This window comes from Coloeus monedula (genome assembly GCF_965178545.1).
Source record: "Coloeus monedula genome assembly, chromosome: 5".
NCBI classification, from domain to species: domain Eukaryota; kingdom Metazoa; phylum Chordata; class Aves; order Passeriformes; family Corvidae; genus Coloeus; species Coloeus monedula.
This window is the reverse complement of record NC_138785.1, coordinates 46698133-46713854: the sequence shown is the minus strand read 5'-3', so window position 1 is coordinate 46713854 and position 15722 is coordinate 46698133. Positions and strand designations below refer to the sequence as shown.

The window sequence follows — 15722 nt, the reverse complement described above, 5'->3', positions numbered from 1 at the left end:
CTTTTAAATTTCATTTTGGTGGTAAGAGCTCTTCTGAAATTATTTTATCCCTCAATTACAGATATATAGGGTCAGCTGACATATGTTCTCTAGGTTAACATAGGGGTATTTTTAATGTCTGGGAATATGAATTAGCTTTTTCTTGATCGAGTAAACTTGCTCCAAAAGTTTTACTATTTCTAGCATAAACCGGAGAACACAGCATACCTTTCTTGTTTCTTTAAGGACTGTTCTATGAATGGGTGAGTGTCTAATTGCTGCAGGCTCAGGAAAGTAATATGCTTTTGAGTTCACTTGTCAGTCACTTGACCGAATCAGTGAAATCTGCTGCTTCTTATCAGTGAGATCTGCTGTTCAAAGGTCCATTAGGAATAAAAGCAAATTCCATCCTGACTACTGCTGTGTGGGGACATTGGTAAGGCAATGCTTACTCAATGTTCATAGGGTTGGGATGTTAAAAGGGGCTGGTTTTCTACCAAATTAATGTGGAGCCTTGTCCCTGAGCTCCTTTATTCTCTGTCACACACATGTAAGGCTTTCTCAAGTTTCATCAATTTGTTGTTAGGTTACTGATAGAGTGAGCATTCATGCAGATAACAATTTGCATGCAGGCTATAATTGTGGGTACAGAAACTTCCACTTACCCCTACTAATAACTCACCACGGTCTGGGAGTGATAGATGAGTAGGAAGTGCTAAGCATGGCTCAGCATGGTTCTGCCCATTCCCCAGGTTTGTCTCAGAGGAGGGGGAGTGTTGGAGCAGCAATCTCTCATATTAAAAGCTGCTCTACAGGGGCCATAAACTGGGACAGTTGCAAATGCCTGCCAGTGCACTGTCAATCCCACCTTTCTCTACGGTTATGCCAGGGATTATCTTGCCCTGACATTCAGGGAAGCAGCTGAAAGCCAGCTGTGCCCCACTTTCCAGGAACTTGTAACAGAGCACAAGTATAGGTAATTTTCTGGCTCACTGTTGTTTCTTTTTTTTCCCCTCCTGAACTAGAACTGTTGCATGATAGGTAAACAATTAAAAGGCGAAAGTGCAGTCATCAGATCTACTTGTCTGTAAATGAAAAAAATAACTTCCAAAATCCCCTTTGCAGTAAAAGTTCAAATATAAAAACCTTGAAGACAGTTTGTCTGAAGGAGGGAATGTGGAGAGATGAGGAAGGTGAAAGCAGAGGTTCAAATTCTCATTCGAGAATCTCACTGAGGTGTCTTTTCCATGAAGGGCAATACAAGAGGTATTGCCCTTCCCAAGCCTTATCTGGGAAGCAACAGGATAAAGATCTTTCCACCGAGAGGATGATTTGCTCATAAATTCCTATTTGAATCCTCTAAGCAAGGACTAAGCCTGGAGAAGTCTGTGGTAGACAAAGGATATCAGAATGAATTAATCAGTTTGACCTTTTTGATCAAGACCACTCAATGACAGTAAGTGTGAATCTCCTACCACTGCTGCTTTCAAACACTTCCTGGCACTTCTTGTCTTCCAAACCTCATGGGTTTTTCTAGAAAACTACCAGATGACATGGACCAAAACTAGAGCAGGAAGCAATATAGCTAAAGAACTGGGATAACTCTATGCCAGTACTCAAGTCCTTGTTTAATTTACTTTTTCAGATGCTGCTGTGTGACTGTGTTCTTGAAACAGGTGCCCTTTAAACCTTGGCAACTGACCGCTGGATGTGTGCACTCTGAATTTCTTTTTATTTAGCCCATACTTTCTTCTGACAATACATATGAAACAAACCATTGTGACTCAGCCCACAGCTCCTCCAAGACAGAATAATCCCAGTTTTGGAAGCACTTTGGTTGTGCCACTTTGTTTCTGTCATCATTATATTTCTAAATCTATCTCCTGGATTTCTAAATAGAGAGGCAAAGAGCACTTGTAAGCAGTTGTGCAGCACTATATAGGAAACAACCAGAAGGGAATGTAGGAGCCAATTATTTTCTGGTTGTCTGCACTGTGGGCCAATAATTAATTCAGAATGTAAGCAGTGCTGCTTTTGAATTGTTCATGGCAAATGGGGGATTTTGGTGCTGGAATGAGTTTAAACTTGCTTCTATTTGCTAAAAACAGCTAGAAGTCTACCATAAAAACACATTTACTTCTCTGTTATCTTTGACAATTACAATTCTTGATTTCACTTCAATCTACTAAAGTAATTGTCCATACTGCAGCATGCTACAAAGACACACTGTCCTTTTTTTTTTTTTTTAAGTTGCTTTATTTTTGAGGACTTACTTTGCTTTGCTTAAGGAACACAGGTAAGGAAGCTTAAATAACGTATATCAGGAAATTAAATGATCACTGTATCTTTAGGTGTATTAGAATGCACTTAAGAAAAGAAGGGAGAGATTTAAGTTAGAGTCATGGGAACTGGTGAATGAAGCACCAAAAAGCATGAAACCCCAACACAGATGCAGCAAAGATTTTCCAGATGTGGAATTTTTTTCTATGGATCAGTACAGTTAGCTTAACCTACTTAAGCTAAAATGATTATTTTGAGGAAAAAAAAAAAGTGTGGCTCATTTCTTATCTCTTAGTCTTTTAATATAAATAAATGCAATTTACTTTGCTGAAGATTTTTATCTAGATTTGCTTTATGAAAAGACGTCTGTTTCTTATTCCTCTTAGTTTGTCTAATGTGGCATACATTGCCTCTCCGGAAATGCCTTTGAAATATACTGCAAAAGTTAATAGACGTAGCAACTTCGTAGACTGGAAACTTTTTTGGTTAGTTTTCCAATGTCCATTTCCTCATTAAAGACAAAATGTTGCCAAGTTTTGATTACAACTGTAAAATATATATCTATTTTTACAGTTTTTTATATGTTCTTTGGTTATGTTTGTGTTTTTATATTCTTATGACATACACTCATACTTTTTCTCTTTGTTATTTATTAAGCTGAATAATTGCATTGACTTGCTTTATTCTGATCATTGATTGGTTTTCTGCAAATTTTAAGATCCCTCTAACTTTTGATAGAATGTTTCCTAACATGCAGATGTCTTTTGCAGTTGCTGTATAAGTTACACAGGATTCTTAATTTAATGATGAGTAGTTGGTACTATTTCCTGGGGGAAAACAAAAGAAACATCCATGCAATAAAAGTATATTCAGTGTACATATTAGGACTGAATATTCAGTATATTTTTACTACAAAATACTGGTTTTGACCCATTAAAATTGAACTCAATATTTAGATGATGTATTGCATTACTAATTTGGAATTCTAGGCAAGTTTTGACTTGGTATATAGAGGGTTATGATTTGTGTAAGTCCTACAAAAGGCATTGGTAAGAACTGTTTTAAATTTTACCGATGAAATTGTTATACTAATCAATTTCTCTGTTACTAGTTTGTCTAGACTTCTAAATCTATGTACAACTTTAGCATCAGCAATCTACTGAGGTGAGGAGCTCCATAGCTCAGTTCTAGATTGCCTCCCCTGTTTGCTTTGAATCTGCCACCTCTATTTGATGTCCTCTCATTCTTTTACAAGAAGAGACAAGCAATTGCACATAAAAATCAAGTGTTTATCAACAAAGAGTGATCAAACATGGAAAGCTATTGTCCTGTGGGACAAAAAAAAGATGAGGTGCAAAAACTTTGGCTGTTGAAAGAAATGGCAGGTATTCAATCTGTGACTGAAAAAGCCAGTACCACTTACAAGCTAGGAGAAGAAAATCCTGCTCTAACTAGTTTGCCAGAGACAGTGTCTTCTCCACCATCCGTTGTTATTGTCTGATCCTGCAACAGCTCATTGAATGGCTGCTAAAAGACATTTTTCCTAGAAATTCTAGGCTGGATCCATGGTTCAAAATACAGGGCTAGACTTAATTCCCAAGGGCAATCTGTATAAAAATCTGAGATCTTCTAAAAGGAGGAAAGAAATTTTAGGACAACTATATAGTTTTCATTTTCCAGTCACAAATTCACTGACAATCATGAATTTATACCTGATAAAATTGATTAACTTGATACACATGCTAAAGTTTTGTATATCAGTTACAAATGTGCAGCAGAGCCTTGCACACAAAAAATGTTATTCCACTCAAAGAGTTAGTGGGAGCTATTCCACGAAAACAAAGCCTTGGCATTCTCTGAGCATTCTGGAGTTTCATCCCTGTTTCGAGAGCCTCCCATGGTAACTACATGAGAAATATCTTTCTAGTGTATGGATGGGTTGTTCTGTAAACAGTATTCTGTGTCGATCAACTGATAGATAAATTCTTGACAAAAGTCTCAGTCTTTCTTTTTCTTCCTTGCAATGTGAAAACACATTCTGGGATGACATTGTAAATTAGACACCTGCCTAGAGGATGTTGTGGTTTATTTAATTATTTTCCTTGCTTTTAACAGATATTTCAAATGCTCTTCTCTAATTTCAAGCCTGTATTTTGACATGTATTAAAATCCATGGTTACTTTCTTCTTTGCCTTTCAATTCTGCTCATAGGCAGTTACTGAGACATGATATACCTGGCTAACCCTCTGGAACTGGTTACCAAATATTTCCTCTTCTTTTAAGCCAAAGTACAGCAGCAGGTGCAATTCAATCCAGAATAGACTTGGATTTAAATTAATGAGCTACCAATTGAATTAAGAGAATATTCACAGAGGAAATTTCAGAGAAATCATTTTAGACTGGGATTTAGCAAATTTCTACTTCCAAACTGTGTCCAAATTCATGTTACTAGAATTATTACCTGCAGGAATAACTCCTTGCAGATTTATGGTTTAGAGATCATTTGGCAGTTTTGTCCATCAATAAACTTTTTTTCAGTGATTTCTTTATTTGTAATACTCATATTACAAATAAATGCAGCTAAGCAACCATTTCAAGTAGTTATCCAATTCTTTCCTAAAATGTCATGAAGGGGAAATTCAATAATAGTCAAAATTAACACAGAGGTAGATTGACAGAGGTAATAAAGCATGAGGCAAGTGACTGACTTTGCATATAAGAATTGCACACTGGTGCATTTTAAAGACCATTGGCATCTACCACATTATAGAGAATCAGCATTTGATTTGATTGCCATTTCCTGATATGTGCAAAAGCAATTTAATTTTACAAGAGTATTGGCAGAGAAGATTTGAGAAAATGGTTAAACTTGACGACTAGATACCACAAGCTATTTAAAATCTTCAGGATAATGGAAAACACTTTTTGTCAGTGTAGTTGGTATCTTTCAGATTATAGACAATAAAAGCTCTAGTTGCTCAGGCTGAACACAATATTTATTTGTGGCAGAAGCCACAATTCTCTCAAACACCACTTGCTATAGCAGGAGACATTCAGAGCACAGGTCAAAATTTCCAACTAGGAAAAAAAAAACCCCATTCTGAGCAACCTGTGACACTGCAGTTACATCCAGCCCTATCACTGTCCTGCCAAGGATGGTTCCGTATCAGGAGGACATTTTGCCTCCAGGTGTGCCTAATCCAAAGTGTGCTTTTGGGTGTCTCTCACCTGAGTTTTCAGCATGGCCTTAGAAAAATGTAAACAATCATGTCTTCTCATCAAACATAAAAGACCTCTCTCTTTTCCCTAAGAATTTTTGAATAGCAACTTTTTACTCTAGTAAAGTGAGCATGCGAGTACCTCAAGTGCATAAGCAACAAAAAACATGTTCCAGTGATTTGGGACTGAAATAATTTTCCAAAACCACAGAAGGGTTTCTGTTTTAACAGATGAAAAAAGAGAAGTTATCTTCACACTTTTTTAAGTACTCTAAGCTCTTCATATTAAATTTGGTTTAAAATTGTTCAGGCTCTTCTTGGTTCATCTTCAACAACTCTGAAACCACTTAGTAGTTCAAGTCCTATTTTCAAATATGAACACAGGACCATAATGTAGTACAGATGTTTCGAATGTTGTCTAAGAACTCAAAGAAGTAAAGAAGGGCATCTTAATTTTTTCAGAAATGGCTAGGTGTCATCATGATTTTGTGCCATGTGCAGACTTTACTGCCCAGAAGTAAACTTGGCTGGGCTTTGGTGCACAGTTAGCAGGTGTCACAGAGAGCTTGTTTTTCATCTTCAGGTACCTAAATAACTATTAAAATGTAGTCAAAAGTTAATTTTAAAATTTGGCTGCAGGCACCTCAGCTTTGCAGATGCTGCCTCTATTCTGGACACTGAAAAAGAAAGACCACCACCTAATTTCCAAATCATCACTGCTTTGGAAACCACAACCTGATGACTGCATGTCAGTATCAATTAGGACCAAGTGAACTAATTTCTATTTCATTTGAATCAGCACATGTCTTTGCCATGAACTCAACCTGAACGAAATTAGCCTAGAAATAACTTGATTAATTGGTTATCACCATTCTCTGTTACTCTTATTATAGCCAAAAAAGGAGAGGAAGAACAACTTGATCATGTTCGCTTTGATTTAAAAGAAATTTTTCTCAGGGACTACCTCTTTTAGAATGTTTCTGATGTCCAGTTCAAAAGGGGACCACCGTGTGGCCTGGGTAATATAAATGCTACTGAGTCACTGTGTAACTGATACTTAACTTTATGCTGAGAAGCCACTTGATTAAAATTAATTATATGACACTAACCAGAATATGACACTAGCCAGAATATACTGAGTACCAGTTTACAGTCTGTTTGGTGGTCTAAAATCTGAACATATTATAATTACTTTTAATGTAATACAAAATTGAATTGTCTGAAAGTAAAAAATTCTTGGGTCTCCTGCTGTATTTTCTGTTTTGACAACAAAGAGCACAATTTTCACAATGTTTTTGTTCATAAGTTGGGATTTTACAGTCTCTAAGGGTGGATAAATAAATGATAATAAACTGGCTGGAGAGCAGCTCTATGGAAAAGGCCCTGGGGTGCTGGAAGACAGTGAGCTGCACATGAGCCAGCAGCGTGCCCTGGCAGGAAACTGAGCTGGCAGCAGCCTGGGATGTATCAATAAAAGCAAGGCCTGTAGATAGAGGGAAGGGATTATCCCTCTCTGTGCAGTGCTTGTGAGACCACATCTGCAACAGTGAGTCCAGTTTCAGGATACTCCCAACAGAAAAAAAACATTGATAAAAGGGAAAAAGTGCAGGGGGTGGCCACCAAGCGGGTCAGGGTCTGGATCACTTGGCCTGTGAGCTGAGGCTGCAGGACTTGTTCAGCCTGCAAAGATGGCTTTTGGGGTCCTACCAGCAGCTCCCCAGGACTTCATAGTAGGGAAACAAGCTGATGGAGCTGGGCTCTTTATATTGTGCATGTGAGGATGAAAAGAGAAGAGACAAGAGGCATAAGCTGAAACCAGGAAGGACCAAGCTGGACATCAGGAAAAGTGTCTCCTCCATGGAGACAGTACTGCAGCAGAACACTTAACTACAGAGATTGCACAGGCTCCGTTCTTGGAAGTTTTCAAGACTGGACTGGAAAAAGACTTGAGCAACCTTGTATGAACTCAGGGCTGGCCTGCTTGAACAGAAGGTTGGAGAAAGAATCTCCAAAGGTCTCCTTGAAGAGAGTTATTCTCTGTTTAACTCTACGTCACTAATAGGTCATGAAGTCTGTTATATGTTCTTACATTTATCAATCTGTGATGAAATATTATTAATGTCAAATATCTTTAAAATAATTCAATGCTAATGCTTGGGGTTTTTTATAATCACTTAATTTCTGTGATAAAAACAACTTGCCTTAAATAGGAAAGTACAGGCCTTAAAAAGACATTGGATTGAAAGACTTAGCATGATAGCTGGCAGCAGCAATCACTCAGCTGTTATTATATAAAGTTTTAATCCTATCAGGGAAATAGCTTGATTTGAATAAGGTAATTTTATTACTTAAGAAAAGACATTAAACCATCAGAAAATCAAAACTTGATTGCTCATCACAGGAATATAAGGCACTTAGGCACAGCTTGTCTCCTCTAAAATGAAAAATTACATTTGAACGTTTGTCAAAGAAATATTTAAAGTTGTTTCCAAAATTAGCAAAATCATCAAAGAGTCTAGAAAGATATTATAGTTAAAAAAACTCTAATGTGTATGATAAAGTATATGTATGTATAATACAATGCAAAAATAATGGCCTATCCTTGTTATTAGCCTGAAATAATTCAGTTAAGCTTCTTTATCTAAGCTTTTAAAGATGCAAATAAATGAGATTATATTAAAGATATGAAGAAAATTAAATGCCTTTGAAGTAACAATGGCATATTTTGATTCAAGAAGCTCTTCTAAAAAATGTAAAAGCAGGTCCATACTGATGACCCATACTTTCTCCACAAATCAGGTGGAGAAAGAAAGCAGAAGCTGGTTTAGGAATTTGATGCAAAACAGGTTCTGCTAGTTCCCAGATACTGCAGATGTACTTAATCATTATTATTTTTTTAATGGAAGTTGTTTTAGCCTTCCACAAAACACCTGTTTTTCTGTCCAGGCTGGTACCTGAACTTTTGTGTCCTTCTCCAAGGGTACACAGCCTTCTTACCACTGGCTTTCCTCAGAGCACGTTCACACTACCTGACCCTACCCTTCACTCTTTAAGACTAACAAAAGTAATATACTAGAGGTTACCATGAAGAGTTTTAGGCATCATCCTGCTTCTAGTGCATTTAGCATGGTTTAAAGGGGATTTTCATAGGAAAGTTGCTGCCCTAGGGCCTACTGTTTCCTCCAAAACTCAAAGAAAGTGGCAACAGCACCTTTGGCTTCACACAGTGCTATGTGGATTTTAAAGTTTATATGTTTATGTCCATGTGCATACAGTGAATATGATGTGACTTTTAAAAATGAAGTAACTTATTCAGAAGAACAACTACACAAGTGTGTGGTTAATAAGCCACTAAAAATCAAATACCAAAAATCCTGACATCAGCTATTTTACTGCATTTAGAAAAAAAATAAAGAAAACTAAACAACTAAAAATGATTAGGAATCTTATAATGAAAGGTCAGCTTTTGGTATCTATTGGCATCATCATATTTTCTAGTAATGAAATAAATAGCAGCAGAATAAAAATATATCTATTAGCATCTATTAGTGTTTGGCAGCCATCCATGCATTTTCTGGCAGAGCTTCTATAACTGTTTTCCAGTATGACAGATTGAAGTGTGAGTGCTCACCTGACATTGTTATTTAGACAGCAAACACCAAATTTTATAACTGTTGCAATATCGACAATAAAAGAAGGATTACCTAACTAGAAACTGGTACTTCATACTAAGGTCTCACAAAAACTCTAGTAAGACTATTCTAATAAAACCAGATAAAACACTTGCTAAATGGAACAATTAGTAATTCATTTTGCCCGGTTTATTCTACAATACTGGCAAGAGTAAGTAAGTAAGGCAGCCAAAAAGCTAGTAACTGTGCCAATTACCTTGTATTTCTCTCCAGGTTATGCAGAAACTGATATCCTGTAGCCAGTCAAACTGAATTTTTTAATGTTTGCTATGGGTTCAAAACAACTTATATATGGATGAGCCCTTAATGACTTTATGAAAACAGCATCTAGTGAACACTGCTTGCAGAAAAAATTGATTTCTCTGGATCTAGAATATGTTTGTAAAATCTAGTTAAGATTTTATTGTTTTTCCCTTTTGATTAGAGCTGCAGTTAAGTTAGATTAAATAAAAAGACCTCCACCTAATGTGCCAAGCAGCTGGTTTTTTATGTGCCTTGTTACATGATAGTGAACCTGTCGCTACTGGATTTTCCAGGTCCTCCTGCTGTGAGTTCTCACAGACAGCCCGACCCACCTTGTCATCACTCCATCACCTCCTGTTCTGCTGCTCATCTCACCACGGGAGCTGAGCACCAAGTGTCCTCTGCTGCCTGACACAGACAATTAGAGTCTGTGAGAGGAAAAACCCTGCCATTAAGGTCCCTTTAATCCTCCGTGTATTTGCCTTCCTTCTGAATCAAAAGACAACCAGGAAAATTAACACCAAAGAACAATATTTTATTAAATAGTGTCTCTACCAGAAATCTGGGCTAGATGCAGGACAAAAAAAAAAAAACGCTTGTTCACTGCTAGGCCCATACTGTAATACTAACACTGGGGAGATTTCAAACACTGTATGCTGGCCAGAGATACACTGAGGCTGCTATTTTTTACTGTGCTTCATGTTTTATCCTCTTGTTGGCTTGCTGATCAACAAAACACAGATGTGAAATGGGCTATCAAATCTCTTCTCCTACATATCAAGGTCTGACACTTTTATTTGTGCTGAAGTAGATCTCTCTAACCTACTAGTTAGAGAGAATACTGAGATTTACCCAAAGAGGTTGTGCACTTTCTCCACAGTATATTTTTAAAGCACAAGGGAATATTTTGGTAGAATCATGAAAACTCAAAAGCATGTTCAATTGCTCTCACTTTAAATAACTTTTTTTACTTTTAGAGCAGCAGCTATTCTAAATGTATACTCAACAAAAAATTACCACAGGGCAGTTGTCTTACGCACAGGAAAAAAATTATTTATTATAATGCTGAGCATTATGGACCAATGGTGTTAATATTTATTTAAAATTTGTTTAGGGCTAGACTAAACCTTCTGTCCTGTTTATTGATAGCACATAGTTTCATCACCTCAAGAGAAGCCAGCTGTTCTTGTCTGTGACCAGATGTGGATATTTACTCTACCTTTCCCACTGGCTCTGTTGTAGCAATGTTTCTAAGTCACGGAGTTCACTATTCTGTACAAATATTTGAGGATAAATTGGGAAAGCATGAAGCAGGTACACAAAGAGACTTAGGCAATAATTCTAATACTGGCTTAAAGTCACTTCACGTTTGTTTTGAGACTACTGCTCCAGAAATGGAGTTAGCCTTGAATTAGGATGCTCACAGTGGATTCATTGTACGGAATATTGGCATCTGTGTCAGGAGCCATCTTGAATCTACAGTTAGTGGAGAGTTAACCAATACCATTCATGAAGTCTCATATGTGATTCATGTCAGTAAAACAGATGCTGATATACAGCCATGTGATCCAAAGGTTCAGATGCTGATTATTTAATATAAATGGAGTCAACACTACAAACCCTGACACAGACACCTCCATTATTGACAGGTGTGATAAATTCTCCATCCTTCAAATTTCTTCATAGTTTTTGGGCAGAATTTGAGAATATAAATCACTACAGTCAGCAAGGTGAGTAAAGGTATGCAAATACATAATTTACTCAAAAGAAAAACAGATGAATCTGAAAATACAGTGTTTTGAATCTGGTTTCTGGCTTGCATTCTTAAGGTAGGTGCCAACATTACTAGCCCTGAGTCATCTCTTGGCTTGAGCCATCATTTTCTCTGACTGTGAATACTGCTTGATCGTAACTTCTGCCTCAAAATGTTGTTTTGAGAGTTATTTTTTTCAACATTGCCAGAAATGTCAACAATATTGAGACTTCTTAAAAATGCATTACTCAGAAATAGCTGATGCCACAGTATATCATTTACAATGCCCTAATTCACACAAGTGGAAGCAATTGTGTGCATGTCTAGGCATGACCAATGTTCTGCTCAATATACTGATCATTTATAGATTTTTGCCAAAGGCACTTTGCAATTGCATGTTTTACTGCGCTTTCCACTATTAAAAAAATAAATTTGTTATGCAACTCTTGAGTTATTAATTGACAAAAGCAGCAATGTTTTCAGATGTTTGGCTTTGCTCCAAATCTAAAAATGGTATGAGTGTTTATTTTATTTTCAATAAGTATTCATTTTACGGAGTTTGCATTTGATGTCAAAATTTACTGCGTGTTGGAAAATATATAAAATCGAAAAAAAATATTTAATTTCAAGGATTAAAAAATGCTATAAACACAATCAGTAATGTGTGAACTTCTAAGCTGCTTAGGCAGCTTAGTCCATTTAAGGATCTAAATGTTTGGTTGCCTATAGGAAAAGCATTTGAAAATATCAAAGTATCTGGAGTCTACAGAATAGAAGGTCTTGTAAAAACAGTTTTTTTATTTTATATATAAAATTTCTAAACCAGAAACACTGGAATAAAAGCCTTTCTACTTTATTTTATTTCTTACTCCAGTCCCAGAGGTAACCAAATAGTAGTAAGTAGAAAAGAGGGGCATACCAGAGAATATTAGTTCAAATTCTCAAAATGAGAAAAGCTGTTTCACTAGAAATTTTGAGTTCATTTCAATCCGATTGTAATACAATGCTATTCAATCTCTTTGCCTATGATGTTATTAGCTTTGCAGTAATAAAATAAACAACAACTTCTTTTTGTTCTGCAATATTTTGTGATATATTTTAGTTCGCTTGTGAGTATAAAGTAGAAAGCTTTAGATTGTTGGTATTTCCAAATAAATATCAACACTAGTATTTCTTTTGTTCTCTTACAGCAGACATGCAAGTATGTGATATTCTTTTTTGAAGGCTTTCACACCTTATGTATATCTTTGTCATTCATGACTATAGGTAATGTCATTCTGGTGAAGTGACAGCAGCAATGATCAAACATCAGCAAGTTACATTGCAAAGCATGGGATCTGAATGTCTGATTCAAGGTCCAATTGTATTTAACTAGAATAGCACTTACTGCCCCTGGAACCAAGTGACTAGGCCTGACTTTAATAATCACCTCCCTCATGAATGCTTAATATTGCAAAATAACCCATCATAGCCTCAGGAACTCCTGAGCTGTGGAGTTAAAGAAATGCCCAAACTGATTAAAAGGCAACCACATATTCATTCTCAGTCTAGCTTGTGCTCATGTGCATGGAAATGTCAGCAAACTGATTTCCTGCGGAATGAAGTTCCACTTAATATCTGTATAATTAAATGTAATACTGTCCACAGAAAAACATAGCACAAAAGTCTGACCAGAAAGAAGGAAAAGAGAGAGAAACTCATATACATATGTACAGGTTATAAAGTGTGTGTCAAAAATACATTTATTTTATATGATTACCAACACTGACATTATAGGTAATTTTCACACCAAAGAAGTAAGCATAGATCTTTTAGTTTTATTTGAAATTAGCTTCAAATGGTAAGGCCAGTTATAATCAGTTTGCATATTTTGACATAATTTAGAAGATGTGACCAAATATGAACTGCCTCAGAAAAAGAAACACCGAATAATGCTGCCTGTGAAATCTATAAAGAAAAATCTTATTAAATAAGGGTCAGGGTCACAGTTTGGGAATTATTTCTGAACTTTAATAGCTAAAGTAGCAACATCCTGAGCAGACAGCTCCATAGCTTTTAAAGTACTGATTGTTACTGTAGATTTTCTCTCAAACAGATTTTTTAACCTATTCCTCTTCTTTAATAAGCAAAAGAAAAGAAACAGCCTGAACCAGGTTAATACAAGAAAACATCACCAACAAAAATCAGACATAAATCTGAGTGCCAGGTGGAACTTGGGTATTTTGAGGTATTTTTCAAGCTATATTCAAAGTACAGTAGCAAACTATCAATTAAAATTGAAGACAAGCAACTGACAGAGAATCTTGAGAGCTATAGTGCTGAGTGGAGTGTTCTCTAGTGTTTTTCACAAGAATACATCCATTTGACAGTGTCTAGCAGGCCATCAGTAATAGATTTCACATCCCAACACCAAAGCACATTCAGTGTTCAGACGACACGTATAACAGAAAACATCAGAAAAACGATTTTTCAATATTCTAGAAGTATTTAGCCAAAACAAATGTTACTATCTCCAGTGGAATACTCCAGGTAACTGAAATTTCTTGCCATATTTAACGACAGACAGTAAAGGTTACACCAAGTCAAAAGGCAAATTCCACTGACTTGAGAAAGCCCATTTGCACCCATGTTTGTTGATTGAGACATCAAATAATTCATAGTAGATGTTAACACCAAATAACAAGTTAGTAACTACAGGAATACTGACATGTAAGGAGCAACTGCAATTCAACTTTGTAGGACAGTTTCAAACATCCTTATTTATATGACACAGAAAACTGGACTGCTTTTTAGGAAGAGAAATTACCCTATTCAGGAAACAACAAATAGCCTTTACGCAGACATTGGTCCGATCTGTAATGCTATACATTTGAAAGCCCACAGCTGAAGCCTGTCTTTCATCACTTAGTTAAGTAACAGGGTATTCCAAAAACAAATACAACAAGGAAATGAGAAAACGAGTAAATATTTACTCACCAGCCTTCTCCTTCTCTGAAATAACTGGCATAGCCTGAAAGAAAACAAAGAAGATACCACTATTAAAAAATGTTAGGGAATATTCAGGGAATACCAGTAATATTAGGGAAACACTATGAAATCTTGGGGTAAATTTTGTGAGTGTCTAGAAGGTCTGGAAAAAACTGGCTTCTCACCGTGTCAAGCACTCTGGAGAGAAACATACACTTCCCATTTGAGTGTCTTATAATCTATTGTGAAACTAATTACCGTTAGAAAGAACCAGGAAGGAGAGAAGGGAGGAGATGGTGTTAATAAGATACTCCTATGATCACATTTTGAAATAATCATCCTAGAACACATGATCACAAAATTCCTCTGGGAAATTACTTAATAGTTTTGAGGGAGGAAGACAAAATCTGTGTGGCTGAAGATTAGACTGAAATGCCAAATCTTTATTCTGCAGGCTCAAATATGTGTTGTTCTATAATAGACCAGTTTCTTACTTTTTATATAAATTTTCAGAGACAAGTAATAGAATTGATTTCATATTGGCTATAATTGTTTCTGGGCTTGGAAAATTGCATGAGACATCTCTTTTTTTTGCAATAGATGTAGAATTTTTTCATATTATCCTTTTCTTTCAGACTAATATAGAAGAACTTTCTGAGAGCATTTTCCCTAGAAAAAATGCAGTTATAGATTGAATTAACAGTAAAGTGAAATTTATATATCAAACACATAAAAAGAATTTTAAAATGTGCTCATAGCATAAAGGCAAGTCTAGATGATAAATCTGATTGTGTATGCAATGTATGCAGAACTGCCACATGAGCTAAGGTATCAATTTTACATCCTTTTCACTTATGTTAGTCTAGTCTTTATTCAGCAGATTTTCCTGCTGCAGATTCAAAGTAAAAGGGGAGAGATGAACAGAAATAACAAAACAACCAACTTCAGACTTGCTGTAGAATTTCTCAAAACAGACTTTGAAAATTTAATTTCAGGATTTTATTTGTCCTGCTATATACAGTAGTGTTTCATAGCATTTTCTGCATAAAATTTCAACAAAATTTCAACTAGAACATGTCTTAGATGACAGGCATTAATATATGCCTTTGTGATTCTTTCTTTTTCACCTGTACTCTTGCTGGCTAAATGTGTGTTGTTTGATTTTGACATTCAAAAATATTATACAATCAGATCAGACTAATATTACTCAAACCAACAATAGCCTTTTGCTGGAAAAGCATTTTTCTTGCATTATACAAGCATATATTTGTTCAGAAGAAGGACCAGTAATGCAACAAAGTTATTAATTTCCATAGACTGAGGAAAATTAACATGACAAAAACCAATAAAATCACAGAGTGAATCCAGGTCTCAGTTTCAAAGAAAGAAAAATGTATCATATGTTAATTTTTATAAAAAGCTGATATAATTTTGAAAATGAGTATGTATTTTTCTTCTCTTTCCCAGACTTAAGTGGTTACACTGGCTAAGATAATTAAGAAAATAAGAATGAAAACCTCAGATTCACTATTCACATTAGTCCAAGGAGGAAATTTGTAAAGACAACTTTGTAGTGAGGAGAAGGTGAGA

The 15722-nt window shown here is 35.9% G+C and overlaps 1 protein-coding gene across 1 annotated transcript in view; it reads right to left on the bottom strand.

The window, feature by feature from the left end:
- The window catches only part of DLC1 (DLC1 Rho GTPase activating protein), a gene marked incomplete at its 5' end in the record, with an annotated part of 203640 nt that overhangs the window by 115585 nt on the left and 72333 nt on the right, over positions 1 to 15722 (bottom strand). The window contains one exon of the mRNA XM_082282373.1: positions 14142 to 14175. Within this exon, the coding sequence (XP_082138499.1) occupies positions 14142 to 14175 (34 nt within the window). The remainder of the gene's footprint in view (positions 1 to 14141; positions 14176 to 15722) is intronic.